General features: G+C 42.6%; 3 protein-coding genes across 3 annotated transcripts; all 3 read left to right on the top strand.

Moving 5' to 3' along the window:
- Positions 1 to 2,193: 2,193 nt before the first annotated feature.
- On the top strand, positions 2,194 to 6,568 carry LOC107501183 (olfactomedin-4). The gene is made up of 5 exons (XM_016127087.2): positions 2,194 to 2,358; positions 3,186 to 3,410; positions 3,597 to 3,762; positions 4,145 to 4,304; positions 5,827 to 6,568. The coding sequence occupies exons 1-5, from the start codon at positions 2,194 to 2,196 to the stop codon at positions 6,566 to 6,568; spliced, it is 1,458 nt and encodes a 485-aa protein (XP_015982573.2).
- Positions 6,569 to 8,753: 2,185 nt separating this feature from the next.
- On the top strand, positions 8,754 to 10,571 carry UBQLNL (ubiquilin like). Its single transcript, XM_016127074.2, is given in 1 exon segment — positions 8,754 to 10,571. A coding segment is annotated over 1 exon segment (1,818 nt).
- A 4,508-nt stretch (positions 10,572 to 15,079) lies between these two features.
- Positions 15,080 to 17,032, top strand: LOC107501057 (ubiquilin-3-like). Its single transcript, XM_016126816.2, has one exon. The coding sequence runs from the start codon at positions 15,080 to 15,082 to the stop codon at positions 17,030 to 17,032; it is 1,953 nt and encodes a 650-aa protein (XP_015982302.2).
- The last annotated feature ends 8,758 nt before the right edge of the window (positions 17,033 to 25,790 follow it).

The raw sequence follows: 25,790 nt of genomic DNA, 5'->3' as shown, positions 1-25,790 counted from the left end.
TAGTGGAAGAGATACATTTCTAGGAGCAAAGAAGGGCACATAACAGAGCTGATCAGTGGAGTGTTGCTGAAGCAACACCTCCTGACCCCAATGTATACACCTTGGCCTTCATCCAAAGGTGCATGGTTAAGTTAATGGCTTTCATCTTGAGATGGAACAGGTAGGGTTGCATTTCCTTCCTTAAAACTGAGAAAAAGACCATAACCCCTCCTGAAAGGGACTCATTCTAAGGTCCCCATGAAATATCTCAGGTTTGCCTTAATCTGTTTGGACAGGGGGCCCAGCAGAATGAGGGCAGATATAAACTTGGGGATGGATTTGAAAGACCCTGTTTGTAGTGAGAACTCACTTCTACCACCTTTCTGGAGGCACCAGTCTGTTGTAATCCTTCTCTCCCACCTTTTACTCCCATATTCTCCCTGCACCTTCTCACACTCTCAGAACTTTCAGATGTCAAAATCTGTGCCCCTCCTGCTAATACTATTCACTTGGACCAGAGATAAAAGCCTGAGGGTTGCAGAGGTCTTAGTCCATCCGGCAACTGATGCAAGGTGACACCTGTTCTAGTGTCCCTGGCCATTCTAAAGCTGCTGCTTCTGGTACTCCCAGGACAGACTCAGGTACAGGTGGAGGGGGGAGAGATCACAAGCAGGGAGGAAAATGGCTTCGTGCTTTGGACTGGCTTCTCTTGGGTGAGCATAGGGTCAGAGAGGAAAACAAAGATGATGGTGAGAGATGGATACATTCTGGGCTATCTACCTGCTTTTCATGAGGCCTTGTTTCCTGCGAAATGTCACTACTTCTTTCCTATGCTAAATACTCTGGAGCTAAGGGAGGCCAGCCTGGGCTATTGTAGGCATGTGACTTCTGCTTCATTATCCCCAAAAGCTAAACTCTCGCATTGGAGTTGCAGGCTGAAGACACAGCCAGATTAACTACAGGGGCCACAGAAGCTATGTGTAGGATTATTCAGAGAAGGATGAGGGCCACGTTTTAATTTTCAAAAATTCTGTAAAGAAACTTCAGCTGGTGCCACAGGTCTAATCAACTTGAGAAGGAATATTTGATCCAGTACTGGCTCATTTAGCTTCAAAATGGGAGTGGAGAGATGGACACAGGGGATCATAATAGGTAATAGGCTAATAAGAGTCTTAATAAATAAGAGTCTATAATAACTAATTATAATAACCACAGACTAGTAAAAGTCTTTAAAAATAAAAGTATCCTCACTTACACACAAGGACACAGGGACACAGAGAGAGATGAAATAATTCACCACTGTCACAGAACCAGAAGTAGAACTCAGGCATTCTGGCTCTCAAATAAGTGTGTTTATATGTAAGATAATAGGTAAAGGGAAGAAGATCCCAAATTATGCATCTCTCATTCCTGGAACCTTTCTCCCCTCACTCAATTTAGCTGAGGCAAGGCAGCCTCCTCCCACTCTTACCCTGCTGGCCTGCATTGCATACTTATCCCAACATGGCTTGGAGTTCTGCATCTCCCTTAGGAGTAAAAGCACAGGATCTAGAACAAACATGAGACATGCAGGCAGCTTGTAGCCTGGTCACTTTTTAATCATGCAACAGTAAAATATTTTTTAAATTCTCATAACTTCTGGTTTTTTAGTTATAAAACGTGGATTTCAAGTCCTACCTTGTCGGGTTCTTGTTAATGCTGAATATCAGTCTAGACTCTGGTGCTTCATGGTACTGTTAATATTAATTTTCTTTCTTTGTTGACTTGGAACTCTCTCTTCTTGCTGTCTCCAAGACCAAGTGAAGTTGTGGTAATCTACTCAATCTCTACAGTGAGGGTACTAAAGAGGACTATAGCCCCTAAGCTGGTCCCCTGACACTTCTCTTCAGAGCAGCTTTTGTCTCTCCCACAGAGCATCAGGGAAAAGTCTGCATCCAGTTATGTGAATTGCAGTCAGATTCAGCCAGTGCATGAGGTAGGATCAGGGTGGTCTTACCAATAGGAGCTGGAAGGGGACTGTGGCTTCAGTTATGGGACATCAAGAGAAAGGCCACATAAACCCATGGTAGAAGGATGCCCAGACAATCAAGAACAACCTCCTGTGCAGAGAGAGCTGTTTTCAGGCACACCAGAGAAGTGCCCGACTCCTCTCTTGCTTCATTTTGCTAAACATCACATCATGCCCCAATGTATATGCTGAATGTGCTTGTAACCATGTTTTTGCAGCTGATGAAAAGTGTGCCAGGCACCATGGATGAGGATGGCATATGCCATTATATGGTTCGCCTGCTCAACAACTCCACCACCCTGAAGCAGCTGAAACAACTGCAGAATACAGCCCAGGAGCTCATGAGCAAGTATGAACAGGAGCTGTCCGGGGTGAGTGCTGGAGTTGGGAGTTGAGGCTGGGAGTAGCACAAGCACAGCCTCTCCTGAATCCAGCAAGGAGATGAGACCTGGCAATAGAGAAGGAGCTAAAGGAAGCACAACCCTCTTCTTTGAGGTAATTATTTAGTATGAAGGGGAAAATTAGGTACTATTTGGGGATCCCCAGTGGTAGGAACAGTACATAGAGGCTTGTGTAGGTTGTGCTTCCTACATTAATGAGTGAATTAATGAACATGGGAAGAGGGCATAGAACTGGGAGTTGGAAAGAGGGTATAGAACAAGAAAAGGTTTGGAAGTGCGATGACCAGCGCAAAGGAGGCAGGATAGAGTTTGAAGAAGACTTAAAACACGAGCAACATGTGGAGCAACTTGTGCGCCAGGCTGGTGAGCTTGGCATTGATGCTAAGTAAGGCTGAGTGAATAGCATGTGATGTGGCAGTTGCTTTTTGTAATGGTCACTAGTGGAGCTCCTGGGAAAGATGGGTGGGATGGGGCTGGACTGGAAGCTGAAAGCCTGTCTGTTTATTTACTAACTAAACAACTCCTGAGAGAGTGCAGCTTTAAGCAGAAAAGAAAAGAAAATGTGGGAGGTTCAGGGGAAAGAGTTATTTTTCCTGCAGTGAAAAGGGTACTAGTGTCTCAGCTGCGAAGTAGGAATAACACTAATGCTCACCTCATGGGCTGTTAGTAGAAGCAAGTAAGGCGACAGATGTGAGAGTTTTGTAGGCTCTGTGGCACTGTGGGGGGATGTGAATGGATGGGAACAGCCATGGGTGTTGCAGTTTGGGGGATCTGCCTATTTATCCCCCCATTCCCAGATCAGTGAGTATGCATGTGCCATTGAAGATCAGGATAGCCAGGTCCTGGAGATAAATGGCTCTCCGAATTCCAGAGATCCTACTGCCCTTTCTTCCTCCTATGAGTCACCAGCCTTCAACTTGCTGCGCCTGGAGCTGGAGGGAGCACAGGGATTGGTGGCCCAGCTTAAGGCTAAAGAAATGAGTGGTAGGGATGGGGACTTCCTCTACCAACTCCAGAGCCAGGTATGTGGACTGATTAAAGAATCTCTCACCCCTCCAAAGCCTCCTGCCTTATCTAATCTTGAACTTGACAATTTCCCAAACCATTTCTTTCTGGGGAAGAAGACCCTGAGCTGAGAAATATGGGAGCCTGAGTTTAGTTCTTAAGAACACTCAGTGACCCACATCCCTGGCATCTCATTTCCATAGGTGGCCAATGTCAGCCTCACACTCAAGCTCCTGGCTGACTCTGACCAGCGCAGCTTCCATTATCTCCGCCAGGAGATGGATGTCCTTAAGGGCCGGCTAAGCGAGTGTGAGAGGGAGAAAGAACAAGAAGAGGCCTCCACACATCATCACCCACCTCTGCCCCCAGGTGAGGCCATAGACTGAGTTTCCCAAGAACTCACCTCCCCAGGAATAGGGTTGGACATATAGAGTTGCTTATGCTGTACTGAGGGGTGGGCAGTGAAAATTTTGATGTGGAATAAATCTCTCATTTTCTTGTTTGGCATATTCCTAAGGGATGCATACCAAGATTGGCACATGGGTATACCCACGTACATTAACATGTAAATAATCAAACATACACAATAACTCTTATTCATGCACAATCACACCTGCTTATACACTTGTATATGCACTCGGTTCATGAACATACACTCAAATGCACACATGGTTATTATACATTCATACTCAGCTCCCTGTGGGTCACATGATTCACAGCTAGCTCATATCTTCTTTGCTCTCTTCTCTAGGTTCTTGTGCCCACGGAGGGTTCCAGAAAGTCAGCAGACCCCATGTAGTACAGCTCAATTGGAGAAGTTTTGCTTACAAGGCAGGCACCTGGGGCCGAGACTCGGCACCCAATCCAGCCTCTTCCCTCTACTGGGTGGCTCCTTGGCGTGAAGATGGCAGGTGAGTCTAGCATGAGTCCTCTTCTGCAAACAGGTTCTTTCCAGATATTTCCTACCCTACCCTAATATATATATATTTGTGTGTGTGTGTGTGTGTGTGTGTGTGTGTGTGTGTGTGTGGCTCTATCCTAGCTTCTGTTATTTCAAGAGCTCCCCTGGGCAAATTTAACCTAGGCCTGACGGGCTACCCCCAAGTGCTCATCTCATGGGTTAAGGATAGCAAAGACTACTCCAAGCCTCCTTCACAAATTCACTGCCTGAAACTTCTAATCCCATTATAATCCAGGGCTGGTTCTATTCCTAGCCTGATCTTATCTCAGGAACAAACTCTTCTACACCTGGGCCTTAGAATCCTAACTTCTACTCAGAAGGTATTCAGATGATAAACTTGATCAAGCTTGAGTCTTAGAGTTAAATAGATCAGAGTTCGAATCTCAGTCCTGCCACTTAAGCTAAGCAAACTTGGAGAAATGAATTAACATCTCAGACCCATTCTTAGCCAGCTATAAAATAAGAGTACTTAAATGTAAGAGAATATCACATGAAATTACTCAGAAAAGTGTGAACAGTATAGTAGGTGCAGATAAATATTTGTTATAGGAGAGTGGCTAAATGAATCAATGAGTAGATGAATGAGTGCTTCAATAAACTGGCAGCCTGGCTAAGGAGGCAGGTGCGACCCATAGACAAGATGTTTAAAGTCAGTACATACAGAAGTGTGATATAGAACCAACTGAATAGGAGGTCATGGGAGGGAGTTTATCTCAGAAAGATGAGATTTTTAGCGATAATAATGTTCTCCAATTCCTATAGACATTTTGTAGCATACAAAATATTTACATTCTTATGCTTTTTAAACCCTCTCAAAATCTCTGTGGGTAAGGGAGGACATACTGCCCAATACTCGTAAGTCAGGAATGATTTTAGGGACTCTCTAAAGTGATCAGAGGAGAAATCTGCCTGAATCCAGCTTTAGAACTATGTTCTGCTATAGAACAATAATGTCTCAAGGGCAGATGAAAGGCGGAAAAGTCTTGGCACAGGTTATCCATACAGAAGAAAAAAATAATAGCTACCACTTGTTGACTGCTTACTTAGAGATGAATACTCTGGTAATTATTTTATTTTCATTATGTTGGTGAGTCCTGACAATCAAGGAGGCGATTGTCTTATGAGCTGATTGATCTGAGCCAATTATTTAACCTTTCTGAGACCCAGTCTTCTAATTTGTGTTGATAAAGCCTGTCCCATAGTGCTTTTATTATAGTTTAACAAGATAATGCATGCACAGTGCCAACTAAGCATCATTTCAAGTGATGTTATTGTTACTGGGTTGTTTTATTTTTTACAATTATTTATTGTCATAGTATATTATAAATAAATAAAAAAAGATTGAAGATCAATTCTGTTTGATTCCAAATTCCCTACTATTAATTAGAACACTAGCTTGCCCATTTTTAACAGTACTTGGTTACTTTGCTTCTTGTTGTCGCCTGATGATTCTGGTATGGGGTTCAGCCTAGGTACTTCGACTACTACCGGCTGCACAAGTCCCATGTTGACCTGGTACTGCTGAAGAACTATAAGCAGTGGTGGATGGGCTATGGCAATGGCAGTGGCAATACTGTGTATAAGAACTCCATGTACTTTAACTACTATGGCACAGGTGAAATGGCTAAGGTGGACCTTTCCTCCAACAGCCTGGTTCTGTGGTGCCTGTTGCCTGGTGCTACCCACAACAACCGCTTCTCCTATGCTGGTGTCCCCTGGAAAGACTTAGATTTTGCTGGTGATGAGAAGGGGCTGTGGGTGCTCTATGCCATTGAGGAGAGTAAGGGAAACCTGATTGTGAGTCGCCTCAATGCCAACACCTTAGAAGTGGAGAAAACCTGGAGTACCAGCCAGTACAAGCCAGCCTTGACAGGGGCCTTCATGGCCTGTGGGGTGCTCTATGCATTACGTTTACTGAGCACCCGCCAAGAGATCTTCTGTGCTTTTGACACCACCACTGGGCAGGAGCATCATCTCAGCATCCTGCTGGATAAGATGCTGGAAACACTGCAGGGCATCAACTACTGCCCCTCAGATCACAAGTTGTATGTCTACGATGATGGCTACCTGATCAACTATGGCCTTAGCTTCCTGACACTGAAGCACAGGCTACCAAGACCGCCAGGCAAAAGGCCCTCTGGAACCCAGGCTCCACCAAAAGCTGACAAACCCAACAAGCCCTCCAGGCCCAGAGACCCCAGGGCAAAGCACTAGTAGAAGCATGCCCTCCTCTTCACCCTCCAGGTGGACCACTCCTCAAAATGGCCATTAGTGCTAATGATTGACAGCCTTGATCATATGTACTTAGCTCTTTATACTTAACATCTCAATCAGCACATTAAAGTTCTCTTTAGTAACGATCTCAGTGGATTTGATTGGTTTTGATTGGGAAACAAAACATGAGATGGAAAATGTTACTCCCTCTTTCCCAGAATCCTAGAACTGTAAGATTGACTTAATCATTTTTAAAACAAATCTCATATTCTGTTTCAAAAACTGTGAATCTGGCTCCTACAGTGGTAGAACTCTGTGAGCTAGGTTTAGAGTTATAAATCTCAGGTAGAGAACCTCTGGTTCTGGTGTAGAAGATCTAGGGCAGCTGGTCATTAGGGTGTGGTGTGTGAGTTCCCTTTCTTATCCTCAGTCTTCTGTGTGGTTCCTGGGGAGAAATGAGGCAATGTCTTGGTGTGAAAATCAATGTTTCACTGTCCTGAATCAATCTCGCTTTTGAGTACACTTGAGAGGGGCTTAGATCTGAGTCTGCTCTAGGAAGTGAGCAATTGATGGCTGAGCCGGTCTGACATGGGTTGGACTAGAGGTTCAGACATTCTCGGTAAAGAATCCTTTAGGGTGATAGCAGGGAGTCTCCTAGCCAACTGTCTGTAGTCTCTTTGCTCATCTTTAACACACTGAGAACATATGGGCCTAAACTCTGTGCTTGACACTTACCTATCTGCATGGTGCACCTTCCTTCTAGGTAGGTGGATGCAATATTCAGTTTCAGGTCCTTAGGACTTCATAGTCACACAGGTACTGGAATACTTCACACACACTGTCTCATGCTTACACTTTCAAACACATGCACTCACAGATCTAATCAAACATATGCCTTCTCACTCCTACATGTGCAATATTTCCACCCATGTCCAAACATCAACATAGACAAAAACATGCATTTTAACTTATCTACTAATGGAAAATTTATCTACTACCGAAATAAATATCAAGCACCATCCCCCAAATGTGCATGGAACTGGGAATCTGGCTTTTTAACTGCCTAAACCTGTCTTGTTAGGAATTTCACCATTAAGCACCTTAACTTTCTCCTCTTGGTTCACAGATATCTTTTGCATTTAATGCTTCAAGGCAAAGGTAGGCTCTTAAGACTAGGCTAGAGCCCTGAAACAAATCATTCTATTACTTCTGCTTTACTGACATGAAGAAAAGACCAAGTGATAAGCGAATTAAAAACATTTTGCAAGGAATGACTCATTCACCTTAGTTTGGAATGCCCCTAGAGGGACTCTCCCTGGCTAGCCCCGCCCCACTCCAGGATGGAAGGAATCTTTCCCATCACATGGGAGCACTCTCAGTTAAGTCTAGAATCCCAGAATTTAGACACAGAAAAACATGACCTCTTCTTTCACTTAAAAAGTTTGTTCTTACTCCATTTTTCTTTCTAAGCCCCAACTCTTTCTAGATAACTAACAAGAGTAATAAACCCCTTCCTATGGTAGAGATTCCATTCTTATCCACAGGTATGCAGTTTTTATGGCTTCAATAGATCCAATTTTTTATGCAACAAGCCTAACATTCTTGTAAGTGTCCCATGCATATCACCAGAAAAACACACATCTCACATAACTGAACGGGTTTTACTTTATTTTATTTTATTATTTTATTTTATTTTATTTTTTAATAGTTCCATCCTGAGAATATTGTCTCCAGTTTTCTGGGAAATTATCTTATTTTATTTCATTATGGGGACTTGAACCCCCAAATATGTCCTCTTTCCCAGTTAGTCCTGGTAGAGTCTGTGAGGCCACAGTTAACATCACAATATCCCTTTTCTGAAGAGGTTATGCTCCTGATGGGTGGAGCAAGGGGAGGGGCAGCCCTGGGAAAAAGCCATCTTCATTTAGCCCACCTTGCACTAAGTATGAATCAGTAGCCATAATAGGCCTCGGCTGGGCCACATCTGGAGAACTGGGGTGAGGGTAGAACATTGCAAAATACCTGGCCCTGACCTGGTCACTCACCCCTTTTGGGGCAACAAGGAAGCCAGCCTGTGGCCTGAGAACACAACACCTGAGAAGGAGGCCAGTGGAACCATCTGTCTGCCCTCACCCCTCTTGCCCCTGCCTCTACCTGCTTCCCATCTGCCCACCCACTAAGGTCCATGCTGAATATTTTCTCTTGAACACCCAGGATGGCTCAGACTGGGAGTTCTTCGGGTTTACCTGCAGACAAGAATGTCTCTTTGAGTGTCACTCGAGTGATAGTGAAGACACCTGACAGGCAAGAAGACTTTATGATAGCTGATGACACCTCAGTGAAGCAGTTCAAGGAGAAACTATCGGCTTACTTTAAATGCCAAATGGACCAACTAGTGCTGGTCTTTATGGGCCGTCTTCTCAAAGACCATGACACATTGAGTCAGAAGGGCGTCCTGGATGGCCACACCATCCACTTGGTCATCAGATCCAAACAAGGCTCCAGATCTCTGGCCCATTCCTCCCAGAACCAGCCAACCAATGGGCCATGCTACCAGGACAGAAACACTGAAGGAAACAGCAGTGGGCTATACCAACCTGCTGGTGTGAGTCATACCCCAGTGGAATCAGCCTCCTTTGTGGAGCCTGATGCACCCCAGGTGCATACGCAGCACCTAGAAGTGGATAGTCCAGAGCACATAGCACAGAAGCTGGAGAATCCTAGCATCCAGCAACTTCTGTCCAACACAGACCTCATGAGACAGGTAATCTCAGAACACCCAGACATGCAACAACTGATGCAGCAGAACCCAGAAGTCTCCCACATCCTTGACAATTTTGAGATTCTATGGCAGATGCTGGAGCTGGCCAGGAACCTTGCCATTATTCAAGAGATCATGCAGATCCAGCAACCTGCACCAAATCTTGAGCATCCATTGAACCCATCATCATACCTGGGAGGAGAGACAATCCCAGGTGGGGACAGTACCATGAGTCAGAGCTATCCTGATTCCAATGACCAGATGCTCAACAGCTCACAAGATCTCTTTAAGGGCAACCTTTTCACAGCTCTCCTGGGAGAACAAGTGCCGGAACAAGTTCAGTTTTCACCCCCATCTCCATCATCACCCCGGGAAAGGCAGGACCAGTTCCCGCAGCTCCCTACAGCCCAAGTCATCTATACTAGTTCTTGCGGTTTATCTTCAATCACCTCAGCCAACGCTACTTCCCAAAAGGTGAACCATACTTCTAGGGCCAATACTGCCGCTAATTCCATCCAGCAGCCAGCTGGTGTTCCAGCCTTACCTAGCATAGAACTCACTCAGCAGCCCCAAGGAGAAGACAAAGATTCTACTGTCTCTGTAGATAGCTCTGATATGAGGTTAGAGGATGATGTTCGTCTGTCGGATGAGCATATTAGCTCCCAGATCACAGAGAGCATGATGCAGTTGCTTTTGAACAACCCCTACCTGGCGGCCCAGATGATGTTGTTCATGAGTATGTCCCAGCTGTGTGAACAGTGGAAGCAGCAGCTGCCAACCTTCCTGCAGCAGACCCAGTTTTCTGATGTGCTTATAGCCCTAGCCAATCCTAAGGCATCGCAAGCAATATTGAAGATCGAACAGGGTCTGCAGCTGCTGGCCACTGAGGCTCCTGTACTTCTGCCCTGGGTTGCACCTTACCTCTGGGGCCTGGGTTGGCTTTCTGCCCCCAGCTGCAGCTGCCCTGATACAGTGCCCTGGGCCTGGGATGTGTCAGATACAGCTGAGCCCAAAGGACCTGAGTGCTGCCACAAATCTAGAGCCGTCCTGCAGAGGCTACAGTCCCTAGTTGGAGAGCCTTCACATCTTCTGCAAGCCCCTGAGGTTCGTTTCAGCAAGCAAATGGAATCTCTTCAGGCCTTGGGGTTTGAAGACCACCATGCCAATCTGCAGGCACTCATTGCTACCAAGGGAGACACCAACGCTGCTATTCTTAAGCTCAAGAGATCCCAGGGGTTCTAAACACCATGCCTACCTGTTTGCTTTTTACCTACACGCTGACCCATTTGACCACTTCATCTGGCTTTTCCTCCTCTTCTGATGCTTCCAGCCAGAAGAAGTCTTGAAGTAGGAGAAACCAACAATGCTTTCCCCACCAAATAATAGATCATTGGGTTTGGCTGGAAGATCTGTCAATAAAATGGCTACACATCCACTTGCTCCCATCTGAAGTTTGGCTTTGTTTCTTTCACAAAAAGCAACTATCTGTGTGTGATGTCTCTGTCTCACCTACCTACATACATAAACACACACATACACCACTTGCATATATTAATATAGAGAATCATAGTTGTACATATAGAGATCCACATGTACAGATACCATAGCACATTCACATACTCAAGGACATACATAAGTATGTACACATACACAAGTTCACATAGCTGAAGGTTCACATATATAGGCACATCAAGTAAAAAAAATACAGTCATGTATGTACACAGATATACATAAATACTTAGAGACACATAAACAGACCCACATGTAAGGAAGACAAAACATGCAAAAGGGAAAAATATTACAGAAAGACTCAGATATTTAATACTTTCTTGATTTTTCAAATCCAAAATGTTCAAATTTAAAAGCACCAGAAGAAAAACCTGGTGAGTCAGAGTGGGAAAAGACCCACATTTAAGTTAAGTCTTAATGAGTATTTATCTTTGTAGGAGTTTCTTACTAACTGCTGTTTTCGCGATCATGAGGTTTTACTGCACTATTATTATTCTCTCTTAGCACAGAGAGATATAGCTGCTGCCACTCTTCATTCTAGCCACAAAAAACCCAGCTCTCCATGAGGCTCAACATTTTCCAGCAATATCATTCTTAGCATAGCTCATGTGCGTTGCTTATGCTTTCTGCAGTTAACCAAAGCTCTATCTCCTCTTTTTCCTGCCTCACCAAGTATCTCAGCCAATCGCTATGGGAACAATTGTGGTTTCCATAAATACTTATTTATCAAACTCTCGCCATAATTTATTAAGTCAAATATTGTTTTAGGCATTAAAGAAATATCAGTGATAAAACAAAGATCATTTATGGAGTTTACTTCCTTTTGTGGGGCTACAAACAATATTCGACATATATATATATTAGGTTGTGATAAGTGCTTTGATGAAAAATGCAGCAGTTTAAGCCATTTTAAACAGGGAATAAACAGAAAAGTCCTCCCTGAAAATGTGGCAGTTGAGCAGAAATCAAAAGGAATTGGGAGAGGTGAACATGCAATTTCCTGAGAAAAGTATGTTCAAAGCAGAAAAGGCTACCTTAAAAAAAGAAGTAAAAGGCTTTGAGGTAGCAGTATTCTTGTTTGGAAGAATAACAAGGAGATGGTGTAGCTGGAATGGAGTGACCAAAAAAATGGGAGCGGGTTGGGAAGAAGACATCAGATGAATCTTGAAGAGCTTTGTTGATCTGGTGAAGACTTTGGATTTTACTATGAAAATCACTGCTGGATTTTGAGCAAAAGAAAGAAGTGATTTGATTTATCAGTCTGGCCTCTGTGGGGGTAATAGACTATGGTAAAGGGAAAAGTTGGAAGCAGTAAAACTAGTATGTGTTTCCCTGATATATGCAGGTAGAAAATGGTAGAGTCTGGGACCGGAGAAGGAGCAGTGGAGGTGGTGAGAAGTATTCGATTCTGGACTGTGAAGGGGATCCACAGAGATGTGTGTGTTCCTCACGGACCACCTGTCTCCAGTCTTGACAAAAGTATCGGCAAGAGTGAAGGATGGGTCCACGGAACTGTAAGTGTGTCTAGCAAACCTATTGCCAGAGATTCCCATTCCACCACAAAAATATACATCTCAAGAAAGAAATTATAGCTAAAATTTATTTTTTTCCCTTCCCAATGAGACATCTCTGTTAATCCAATTAAGCCTTATACATTGGTTGCCTCAGTTTACATAAAAAGCCCAAGGTTTCTGGGTCATCTTTCTAATCTTTATCCTAATATGCTTGAAAATCTCTCATTTGAATCAGAATTCCACTTGTCAATTCTCCAAACCTTTCCACTCTACCATTTACAACTCATATTTTGTCAACAGCAAAACCATTATACCTACAACTTTCAAAATGTTCCCACACTTTTTTTCTGCAACTGCAATTTCACCATTCACTAAGGAGGCTGCTTCTCTGGCAGTGCTCATTGCTTCTTTCATTCCCTGTGGACTTAGAAGTGAGGGAGGGGTCCTACTTGTACTTTCTTTTGCTTCCCAACCACAGTTCTCTAGCTTCAACACTACTCTGTGATCTATCAATATAATTATTCCGGCATAATACCTAACAAACTCACCATGGCATACCCAACTCTGCCTAATCTCTATGTGGGCGGAGAAAAGCAGACAACTATGCTGAGAAGTCTCATCTAAACTGATTCCCAAAAGCCTTAAATGATCTGCTTGTAAGCTTACTACATTTTCCTACTCCAATATTTCTCACCGAAATTTGCATCAGAATCACCTGGGTAGTGTGTCAAAACACAGATTTCTGAGCTTCATTTCAAGAGTTTCTGATTCAGTAGGTCTAGACTGGAGCCCTAGATTTTGTATCTGTGACAAGTTTCCATGTGATACTGATGTTGCTGGTCTGGGGACCACACTTGGAGATCCAATGCCCTAGTCAATTCACTTCTACATTCTTCGAGATGATCATTTTATACCTTTTCTGCTCTTCTCAAACCTTCACCATTTCCTTTTTTATTTTTGACCAAAGCTGGTGTTTTGCTTATTCCAACAAGACAAAAGTAATCAAGTGACTTACATCCATGTGCATTACTAAATCGACGAACTTACTTGCCTTTGTACCCATACATTGTTTCCTCGAGCCTGTTGCATTGAATAAACTGTCCATGCTCCTAAATCAACTCTCCAATAATCTACTCAACAATTTACTGTTGCAACTGTTTTCTCTTTCTCCTACATAATTTTTAATTCTCACTGTTTTTATCTCATCAGAATAAAAATATGATTTAATATTTTCATCTTAAGAAAAAAACAAAACAAAAAGCCTTTACCTCTACATTCTCATACAGCCACCATTCTTTTTTATGATTTACTATACCCTGACTGGATTCACTTTCTTTCAAATCCATTTGTTTTAAACCCACTCCAATCAAGTTTTCTGCCCCAACCACTGTTCTAAACCTGATTTTATCATGGTCCTAATTCTTTCTTGTCAAATCCAATATCAATTCCCAGTTTTCATCCTACTGACATCCTTGCTTCATTTGACATATTTGGTTACTCTCTCCTTTTTGGAACTCTTTTTAATTTGCTCTGTCTCTCTCCTTTGACTTACTACTTTCTTTTAAACATTCTTTGCTGAATTCATCAAATCTTCCAGACTTTCAAATATTAGAGTGCCCGTAACTCAGTCTTTTTATCTCTATTCTTTTCCCACATTCACTAATCTCATGATTCTAAATATTTTTGTGAGTATGGATAAATGCTGGACTCATGATATTGAATTACCTTTTCACATTTCCATTCGGATATAAAATAGACATCTCATATCTGTAAAACTGAACTCTTAATTTTAACAACTGTATTTCCAATTTTAAAAAAATCTCAATAAATATATATTCTTTGAGTTCTTCTGGGGGATAATAATGATATTTTTAAAAAGCAAAATAAAAATTTTATGTCATCCATGACCCCTCTCCCATACTGTAGCTCCTGCCCATTGGAAAGTCAATACTTTGAAAAAATATAAAATTCTCATGGCTAATGTTGAAGCAGAGAAAAGATAAGAACCTAAGATGCCAGGAAGAAGAGTAGCTGAATTTGAATCTTAATGACACAAAAGATTAAGGAGTCTTTTTAAATGATCTAATCCACGTGAGTCCCCACATACCACATACTGGGATGTATGAAAGTAGAACTCTCGGCCTAAGAAGGAAGGTCAGCTCAGGCCCCACACTATGAAAAAGGGATAATGGAAGCGGAAACCTCAAAGGCTGGGGGAGAATGAGTTCCCAGGGATCTGGGACACCTTGGAGAAATTTCAAGAATCCATTGAGGCTGTGATGTCAGTCATGAGGTCACAGAGGTGACCTGATGGAGTGTGTTCCAGCCCAGAAGGCTTCAGGGGTGGCTGTTCAGCAAGATGAGGGTGGTTTGGAGTCCTGTTTAAGAGGAAGGACGGGGTCACAGCTGATTGGTATGTATTCCCCGAACCGGGCCCTTTTTCCTGCCATTGCCCCTTTACTCATCAACTGTAGACCTCTTTTCCATGGCCTTAGATGTCTCTCCCCTGACCCCAGCATCTTTCAAATCCATAATCATCCAAATGCATCTTATTCCAGGGACCTCAGAGCCCCTACCTGTGAACACTCAAGTTCCCTCACCTTGAGATCTCAGGCCTTCTTTGTGCTTACTTTTTCTACTTTCACCACTGCCCAAAAGGATGATCTTGGTCTCCCATTCCCATCCCCCAGCTGTGTCCCCACAGACCTGGGCCCCCTGCTGCCTACCATGGCCAAAAGTGGAGAGGCCCCGCCACAAGGCAGCCCAGCACCAGTCCAGGATTCCCACCTCATCAAGGTGACAGTGAAGACGCCCAAGGACAAGGAGGATTTCTCAGTTACAGACACTTGTACCATTCAGCAGCTGAAGGAAGAGATATCTCAGCGCTTTAAGGCTCACCCTGATCAGCTGGTCCTAATCTTCGCTGGCAAAATCCTCAAGGATCCTGACTCACTGGCACAGTGTGGAGTGCGAGATGGCCTCACTGTTCACCTGGTCATCAAGATGCAGCGCCGTACCATGGGCACTGAGTGCCCAGCCACTCCAGTCCCTACCTCAGCCCCAAGTCTGGGATCTCTCCCTCAGCCCAGCTCCATTTACCCAGCAGATGGGCCACCCACCTTTAGCTTAGGTGTCCTCACAGGCCTCAATGGGCTGGGTCTGACCTCTGGTAGTTTCCCCAACCAGCCAAGCTCACTGATGTGGCAGCATGTATCTGTGCCTGAGTTTGTAGCTCAGGTCATTGATGACCCCTTTGTCCAGGGTCTTCTGTCAAACACAGGCCTGGTGCGCCAGCTGGTTCTTGACAACCCCCATATGCAGCAGCTGATCCAGCACAACCCTGAGATTGGGCATATCCTCAACAACCCTGAAATCATGCGGCAGACACTGGAGTTTCTGCGTAACCCTGCCATGATGCAAGAGATGATGCGTAGTCAGGATCGGGCGCTCAGTAACTTGGAGAGCATCCCTGGTGGCTACAATGTGCTTCGGACCATGTACACAGATATTATGGACCCAATGCTTAATGCAGTACAGGAGCAGTTTGGTGGCAATCCCTTTGCTGCTACCACTACCACTAATGCTACCACCAATAGTAACCAACCTTCAAGGACAGAGAATTGTGACCCTCTTCCCAATCCCTGGGCTTCTGCATATGGAGGCTCAGGTGGCAGGCAAGGCAGGCAGCCCGGGGACCAGGATGTATCTGAAATAAGACATAGGATCCCCAACATTCTAGGTAGTGTAGGGCTCTATGACTATCTCCAGCAATTACATGAGGCCCCACAATCCCTGGGAACCTACCTGCAGGGGATCACCTCCACCCTCAGCCCAAGCCAAGAAGCTCCACCACCAGGAAGCCGAGTTCCCCCAACTTCACCTTCATCCCAGAAAGCTGAGTCAGGCCAACCGCTCCCCAAGGAGTCAATAACAATCAAAGGGAAGTCCTCCTCCCAGGGGTTCCTGAGATACCCCACAGAGGGTAGTGTCAGACAAAACAGATGCCAAGATGGTAGAGGGAATGGCTCCACTGGGCCCAACACCAGCATGCCTGATCTTGTCTCAGGGCTGGGGGTTGCTGCCAACAGGGCGCCATTTGTTTCTTCACCACCTTCCTCCATGGCGACTACCCCTGGAATCCCTGAGCATGCCTGGCTGCCACCACTTCTGAGGCCAGCCGGCATGAATCAGGCCCCACAGTTCCATGAGGAGATGCGCCAACAGCTGCCACTGCTGCTGCACCTTCAGGCAGCCATGGCAAACCCTCGCGCCATGCGTGCCCTGCTGCAGATTGAGCAGGGGCTTCAGGTTCTGGCTGCTGAAGCACCTCACCTCCTACTCTGGTTCATGCCTTGCTTAGCAGGGCTGGGAAATATGGCAGGAGGTACAGAGCCTAGAGAGGGTGCCTTTGTGCCTGAGGATCCTCCCCCAACCCCAGCTTCTGAGGTTCCCCCGGCACAGGGCTCTGCGGAGCTAGGCCTCCATTCCACTCCTCTCCTCCAGATACTGCAAGCCTTAGCGAGTGCCAATTCCCCTCAGCTACAGCCCGAGACTCACTTTCGGGTGCAGCTAGAACGACTGAGGGCCATGGGCTTTCTGAATCCAGAAGCCAATCTCCAGGCTCTCATTGCCACAGAGGGCGACGTGGATGCTGCAGTGGAGAAGCTGAGGCAATCGTAGGTGCCGGAGTTATTCAGACCGTATCTTTTCCTCTGTACCCTTTCCCCCGTATCCCACTGTCCAGCTCCCCCATTCTTGAATGCAGCTGCACTATGAACCAAATTTACTATGATGCCCTTTACTGCGGAGACGATGTTGTTCCAGAGTCAATGAGGAAGAATAAGAGCCAGAAACAGGGTGGGGGTGCTGTGAATGACCTAACCATCCCCGCCACTGTGCCATTGTGGGACCCTAGTCTGAGCTCTGCATATGCCTGTCTTGAGATACAATTACATCCAATCTCCAGTGCCAGTTGCTGCCTGAGTCTGATTCTTTGTGGGCTATGAGAAAAGGGGAGCATATGAGAGAAGAGTTATCTCTGTATAGGAGTGCTTGCAAGGAAACTAAAGGGTTTAAAGTAGAAGATTCAGAGACATGGAGAACAAAGGAGGGCAAGCTGGGATAGCTTTCTAGATGTCCTTCCCAGAGGTTTCCTGGATTTTGTGTCCTGTAGGAGGTGCCACCATATATCCTGTTCTTTGGGACTTTCTACCACCAGCATGATTGAAAAGTGAAAGTAGGCACAGTTTCTTATTTTTATTGCTCCTGAAGATTATACTACAGGTGACTCTGAATTCGATGCTGATCCCTGAGTGGATAGACATAGAGCAGGATTTGGGCTGAGCTCTAAAATTCACCATGTTAACAAAGTTACTGCCCCTAGTGGCTAGATTGAGAGCGCTGCTTTCATTGCCACAAACTCTGCTTTTCCTGGATTATATCTTTTTTGCAATTCCTAGTTCAGAAATTGGGTATCAACACTGCTCAGCCTTCAACACTAGGAATTCAATGTGAGCAAAAGGGACATGATCCTGCCCTCATGAATTTATTATCTGATAGTAGGAACTGTTCAAACTGTTTTTGAAGAATGCTCACATGTAATTACTATGATAAATGCTATGAAGAAAAAAAAATGGGGAGTGCGAAATAGCATAACGGGTTTGATCTAGTGTGGGGAGACATGTAAGGCTGCTGTGAGTATGCACTCCAAGCTATGATATGAAAAGTAGAAATGAAGTAGGTAAAAATTTAAGAGGAGAAGAGAGAGTATTCCAGCAGAAGAGCCATTATGTACAAAGATACCAAGGTAGGATGTGCATCGCACAGGGGAGGTGCCTTTGGCATCTCAGACCAAATTCTAGTTTTCACTTAGGGAAGCTTCCCATTGCCCATGTACTTCTGGGGGAAGGTGTTACAACTCATAAATTGGGCAAGTGAATAATGCCTCCCAGTCCACATACATGTAAATGTGCCATGGGCTCACACAGGAATGCACACTGTGGAGAAATGCACAACCACGCAGTGCATATTCACAAGTAAATATACCTTCACGTGGGCATACCCTATGTCCACATGTGTAAGCATACACACGTAACACAGTCTGTTAGAATTTTGCCACAGAATGGGAGTATAAACATAAAAAACATGCTACGCTCATGTCAAAAAAGAAAAGTGTCTTTTATAGAAGCTACCACTGTGTAAAAGTGGCTGGCTGTGGTGTGCGTTTAAAAGACAGAGACTTAGTGTTGAGGGTCTTTTCAGGAACTGGAAGAAGCAGTATCTCTGCCTGGAACCCAGGATACTTGGACCAACCTGTCTTTACATTTTAGTTACCAATAAGGTAGCTTAGAGATAAAACGGTGAGTTTGGAGTCTTTATCTCATTGTTTGCGGTTCCAGCCTTTAGGTGGAGCAGATGACTTCAAATCCCTTTTCCCCCTCTCTCTACTCCCATCCCCTCTGGCTTTGTTCCCCATCAGTGTTTTTTTTTGTTTGTTTGTTTTTTGTTGTTTTTTTTTTTGCCCAGATCAAAAGAATTGTAGACAAGTCTTGCTGCTTTGTTTCCTGCAATTGATAAAGCAAGTACTCTGGGGCTGCTTCTGACTAGGGAAGATGTGCAATACAGTCTCTAATTTCCATCCTGGAAATACCAGTTAGGCCTGAGAAAAAACTCATGGAAAGAAATGTTGCTTCTTTTGTCTGTCTTTCATACGGGCAAGGGAAGCATGAGGGTTCATATGAAGGAAAGCTGGCTCATCAGGGCAGACAGCAGATGGGAATCTGGGTCTAAAAGTCCTGGATGGGAGGTGAGTGTTCATTAAATGGACTCTTTTCTAGCCCTATTCTCTTGAGAGAATCTTACAGTTGGTTGATGAGGTATTTAGAATTCTTGCTATAGCCTCATCAGTGACTGACCTCATCAGCCCCATACCTACCTAGCTCCATGATGAAAGAGGTAAACTTTTAGGAGAAGGAGATTTCTGAGTCAGAGACAGTCATTGTTCTCCACCTAGCAGCTAACACAGGGCATGGAACACGGAAAGCCCTAAGGAAATGATCGATTGAATGAGAAGTGAGAAAATGAGTGGCCACATGAGAAAGAAGGTGAGGAGACCAAGTCAATATGAATCGAATAGAGGATATTGCAGGACTGGAGTTTGTGCTTGGGGGAATAAAGACTTGGAATTTGGGGAAGAGGAGATTCCAGCAGGCTGATGTTCTGGAAAGGGCAGGCCTCCCTTTGCAGTCCTGGCTCTGATTGTCACACTCTGTCAGTGCTCCAAGTCAAATATGTGGGCCTGGGAAGGGCCCTACACTAGGGAATTGTGTGAATGGAGAATAAAGGCAAGACTAGAGTTATGGTCATACAGGGCCTGGTGCCTGGATTCTCACAAAGAAAATGTACTCTTCGAAATAAGAGATTTGCTTAGAAAGCAAAAAAAGTCTGCAATGCTAATTTGTATCACAAATACCCAGCCAGGTAGGTGGACAACATTTTAAGAAAAGGTATCCAACAAAACAACAGAAAGTGCTTTTTTGTATGAGTGTGTTTTAGATATTCCCCTTATATCTCTATCACAAATATGTGCCCACATTTTTTTTCTAGATAATTTAGGTCGCACTACTTACATTTAATTTTAATAATAGCTAACACTTTTTGAGGTTTTCCTATATGCAAGGTCCTGTTCCAAGCTTTTTACACCTGAATCCATACAATAGTCCTTTAATGCAGATCATATTATTATCACTATTTTTCAGATGAGGAAAATTGAGGCATAGGGAGAAAGAAGGGAAGTACATCGCTTAAAGTTATACAGCTTCTGCATAGTATAGCCAGGATTCAAAATTAGACAGTATATTTCCAGAGCCCACATAGCTACTGTACTAAATCAAGTTAATGCTTTAATTCTTACCTGTACAAAGTGAAAGGGGAAGAATTTGTGTCATTTAATTCGAATTTTTGCATCCCTGACTCTTGTAAATACCTATACTGGATTGAAATACTTTCTTTACCATAGTCTACATATGAGTATATGCACACCTATTTTTTAAAAAATTCAATCTACTAAAACCTTACTTCTTCAAATACTCTAACTTTAAAATATTTAATATTTAAAAAAAATCAGTCTTTGATTCATTTTCCTTTGCAATTTCTCATTGTCTAATTTTGTCTATTTTTCCGAATACCCTTTATAGTAGATGTCAGATTGTAGAAAAAGACAAATGTCATTTTGATTGTCTTTTTCCATTATGCTTATAAATTAGAGGAAAATTGAGAAATGTATAAGAGGCAGTCTTTTAGAAGAGAAAATATTTGCATTCATGTTTCATTTGTTTATAAAGAACTGTAGTTTCTTTATATAACTGCTAAACATTTAATTTTATTTAAACATGATATTTTGGGGGCTTTTTGAGTGAAATTTTTTTCATTATATTTTCAGAATGAATATTGCTGTGATGAAGCTGTGCTGAATTCTTGTTTCAGAGAGACCTTTCATTGATTTTCATACAGCAAACATATGCCTCCTTGATAAGTTGTCATAAAGTCTCCACTCTTCTAATAGTGAAGCCTCTTCTTTTCTAAAAGCATAATTTAACTTGTTTTCTGTTAAAAAGTTTTGATATTTTAAAAATATTTAGATAAGACCGATAGGTAAAATAAGAATACAAAAACTAGCAATAATTCCACTACCCAGATAGCACTACTAATACCTTGGTGTTGTTGTTTCACATATTTTACAAAACTGTGATTATGTGTACATGCTGTTTTGTAACTTGACCTTTTAACCTGGTAATATAGCAGAGAGCTTTTTTCCAATTATTAAAATAGACTTTTACAACTCATTGTTTCAATAAATATTTCCTGAACATTTATTATATGTCAAAGCTGTGGTTGGTGGTAGGAACACAATGGTGAACAAGACAGATATGGTTTCTGCTCTAAGGAGCTTACAATATAGTGAAGATAACAGAACTCAAACAAACAAACAAACACACAAACAAAAAAATAGAAGTAGTAGCTAACAGAGCACTCAGCAAGAACCAGGCACTTTTATATAAACTTGTACATATTAACTCAGTTCTCAAAACAACCTTATAAGGTAGGTACTGTTATTAAACTCATTTTACAGATTAGTAAAGTATAAGAATGTTAAGCGTCTAGTCTAAACTTGCACAGATAGTAAATGGTGAAGCCAGAGCTGGGATTTGAAGCAGTATTTCTAGAGGTCACACTCAATCTTTATTTTATATCACTTTCTATTACATTAAAAATATTAAATTATAATAAATTAAATGTAGGGAATAAGTACTTTGCTAGTGTATATAAGGGAAGGAGAGGCATATTTCTAAAGGGGTGGTCAGAGTATATTTTTTCTGGAGGGTGTATTTATGCCAAAACTTTAAGGGTAAGAGGAAGCCAGACACTCAAAGAGCTGGGAGAACACTGTTTCAGGCAGATGGGAAAGTATAAAAAAGAATCCCAAGTTTGGATAGAGCTTGATACATTGGAAGGAAAAGAGAAAAAGGAAAGAAAGCTAGTGTGTTGTAGGGAAGGGAAAATAATTTTACTTCTACTCTTCTAAATTCTTCTGGCTGGACTACTAATTCAACCTGAGACAGATTAACAGAAGAAAATGACAAAATTTGTCATGTATGTACATATGGGGTTTTCATAAGAGAGTGAGGCCTGAGGACACATTGGGCAGTTGGGGCTTATCTGCCATTCTGTACTAAGGAAAGAAAGGCAGGGGTTTGGGATTTAAAAGGGAAAGTAGGAGAGCCACAGGTAGATGAGAAAGAACAAACATGTGATAAATAGATTCTTGCCGGGCCACACAGACAACGGGACACCGAAGGGAGTTCAACAGACTTTTCCCAATTCTTCTCTATCTGCCTCATATAATTTATATTATGCTAAAGTGATAGATCCCTTTCTTTAAGCAGATTTTTCTACTGGAATTTCTTTAGGCAGCTCAAGATTCTTTCTGAGCCTTTCATTTCTTAAAAGTAACCAGTTTTAAAATAATATCCTAAAAAAAAACGTATTTTAGAGTAGCAAACTCTGCCTCCCCTCAGTGTCCAGAGTGCAGAGAATGAGAGGGAGAGCGCTTCAAAGTGAGGTGGGAAAGACAGGCAAGTATAATATCATTCAGGACTTTCTTGCCCATGTGGAGTGTGAATGAGAGTGTGGCAAGGGTAGAAGCCAAATCAGACGATGACCTCTGCAGCCATTCTACAGAAAGAGGGTGTTGCCCTTAGACTAGGGTTCTCCACAAGGGCATATGGCAAGAAGTGAATAACAGAAACTATATTTTAAAGATAGAATTTAGAAAACTTTCTGATAAGATGGAATGTGCAAGTTTCAGGGAAAGGAGAATTGAGGATTCATTTATTTATTCAGTTAATATTAATCAAACACCCCTGTAGGCCAGGTCCTCTGGTGCTGGAGTGAGGAGTTGTTCTGTATACAAAGCCCTGCCTTCATGACATCAGTAGGCACCAAGTAATATAATTCCAAGCAAACGAAGAAGCTAAGGAGAAAGCAAGAAGGCTAAAGAGACAGAGATCCACAGGTAACCTCTTTTGGGTGGTAATCAGGAAGAATATCACTGAAGAGAACATTTAAGCAGAGATGTGATGAATGAAAGGAGTTCGCTAGGTGAAAGAAAGTCAGAAGAAAAAGTTCCCAATTAACAAGTCAGCAGGAGTTCACTGTGATCCAGGAACACAGGAAGTCTGCTGTGACTGGAATGGATACTCAGGAGTTGGGTTCAAGGGGTAGCCATGGGCCAAATTATTAGTGCATTTTAGTCTTGGTAAGGCATTTAGATTAATTTGAGCACAATAGGAAGAACTTAGGTGGTTTTGGGTAAAGAGGTGAGGTTGATTGATCTACATTTTATTTATTTTTATTTTTTAAATTAAATTTATTGAGTGACATTGGTAATAAAATCAAATAAGTTTCAAGTGTATGATTCAATACTATATCTTATATATATTGAATTGTGTTCATTTTTTAAAAGATTGTGTTTGCTATTTATAATGTATGCACTGACAGTGGTTTTTTTTTTTTTTTTTTAATTTGTAATGCAATGCCCACCTTAAGCTTTGAATTCCAGACATCCACTCCAAAGAGGCATCCACTTCAAAAACTGCAGTCTCCAAAACACACACTGCCAGCCACAGGATTAAAGAGCCAGCACATTTCCCTCCCCTCTGTTATTTCCTTTGTTTTAGGAATCATCATTGATTTTCATAACTGACCATTGGGCAGTTTGTTTTTTCTCTTTCTGTGATTTAAATTCCTGCTTTTATGTTTTAAATCCACCAGTAAAGAATTAACCCTTGAAATTCTAAGCCCCTACCATTTACCCCCCCCCCCAAAAAAAAAAAAAACAGAATCCCAGGTCCACATACTCTCTCCCTCTCTCTCTACCTGTGACCTCACTGTGTGGCTCCAAATGTGCCATGTAACTTCCAGGAGTTTTAAGTTATGAGCTTTGTCTTTTTCGAAGTTTCCTAATGCTTATTGCTGAGGGTGTCTAGCAATCATAATAAGAACCACGGGGCCAATCCAGCCACAGGATCAAAACTATGGGACATAGTGACTCTAATGGACCACAAAAGGTGCAGGTAAACCAGCTATCAGGCTATTGCAGTGTTGAAAATACTGAGATGATAAGATTCACAATATACTTTGAAGAAAAAGCCCATAATGCTTGTTGATAAATTAGATATGTAAAGAGAGGAATCAAGAGTGATTCCTGTGTTTTGGGCCTGAACAACTGGTTGAATGATAATCTTATTAGAAGAGAGAAAGGAACTAGAGGGAATGACGAGTTTGAGATTCCTTTCTGACATTGTCTTGACTGTAAACTTAGCTGAGATCTTGAAGACTATGGGCAAAACAGGTTTGTGAAGACAGAGTTGAGTTCATTCATTGTTATATATAATTCTACTTATCAAGACAGCAAAGGATTCTAATATGTGCTTACTCTATATTCATGAATAAAATAATCTAAAAATAAAAGGCCAAAGTGAGAGGCAACGAGTGTTTATTTGTGATAAAAAAAAAAATTGGAATTCTGGGAAGCACTGATTCAGGCAGAAACCCAAATAGTGTTCCCATTAAGAGGTAAAGACAAGGGATATTTATGAGGAAGGGAAGGGAAATAATTACATGATTAGAATGAAGAAATTTCTATTGGTGCAACTAAGCTAAATTATTCTTTAGCTATCCACTGAGGTATTAATTCTAAAGAATGTAATTTTCACTTTTAGTCCTGTAGTCAGGGTGTCTGCTTTCCTGTTAGCTTTGTAAACAGTTGTTTGGAATACAATGTTGCTTTGGCCCAGTCCAAAGGTTATTTTGCCCTGTTCGAATATTCCAAAGGTTTGAGAAGTAAGACATGCAAGACAATTCCTCTGGAATGGTGTCTCCAACTCCATTTTATAATGGCAAAAGCCTAAAGCAGGCTGATGATGTATTCATCTTCATAGTAAAAGAAAAATGTATAATTGCTGCAGAGATTAGGGACTTTACCCGAGGGCCCCTCCTGCTTGGAGTGGTCAGAACAGTGCCTGAGAGAACCTATGTTTTCTGTTTTTACAGCCAAAATATGTCCCCTTCCAAGTGACAAATATCCTCTTCAAATATATCTTAAATTTAACCATTGTTCAGTCATAAAGACCTAAAGTCAAACTGTAACTTTCTTATAATTTCTCTGGTCTCACTCTGGTTCTCTGAGAGTCGAAATTATTGTTTATCTCTCTGGGAGCAACTTTATTTGCAAGTTCTTGGAAAACATGATGCTGTCATAGAACTGTATGGATGGGTTACTCAGCCTGGTGGGCCTCAGAGATGCATATGAAACCCCAGCGAGACTGGATAGATAAATTATACATATCTTCATTCTGTTCATATAGAAAAGGAACCTGTGGTCTTGATTAGGCCATGGTCGTTAGACAATAATTTAGTGGAAGATAGGTGACTAGAATCAGCACTTAATAAGCTAGTCCTACAGCTGCCTTTTTCCTCAGCTATATTCATTGATCAAATTCATAGGTTTTCAACAGTGAAATTAGCTGGTGTAAAATATGCTTCTAGATAGGAATATTAAACTTTTTTTCTATTGCTATTTGACACAAATCATCCAACCTCAAGCAAGTGGTGGAGAACTCTGCCCTCCCCCCCCATTCAAGTCTCAATTGTGACCTCATCACTGACATCATATCCCTAAGACTAACCCTGGAGAAGGGCAGCTGCCACCCTTATGGGAGCCAGGTGGCTGCAGGGCTACACTGGGAGGTGGGGTCTGTAGGACGTGGGTGAGAGGACATCATTGGACACCTACTGTTCCCTGCCCCTAGGTGTATTCAGTGCTACATCTAGGCTTCTACAGGTCCTCAGGTAGCCTTGATTCCACTCTCAAGGAAAT

The sequence above is a fragment of the Rousettus aegyptiacus genome, unplaced genomic scaffold (genome assembly GCF_014176215.1).
Source record: "Rousettus aegyptiacus isolate mRouAeg1 unplaced genomic scaffold, mRouAeg1.p scaffold_m13_p_5, whole genome shotgun sequence".
NCBI lineage: Eukaryota > Metazoa > Chordata > Mammalia > Chiroptera > Pteropodidae > Rousettus > Rousettus aegyptiacus.
The sequence above is the reverse complement of the archived record's forward strand: the minus strand, read 5'-3'. Positions and strand labels throughout refer to the sequence as shown.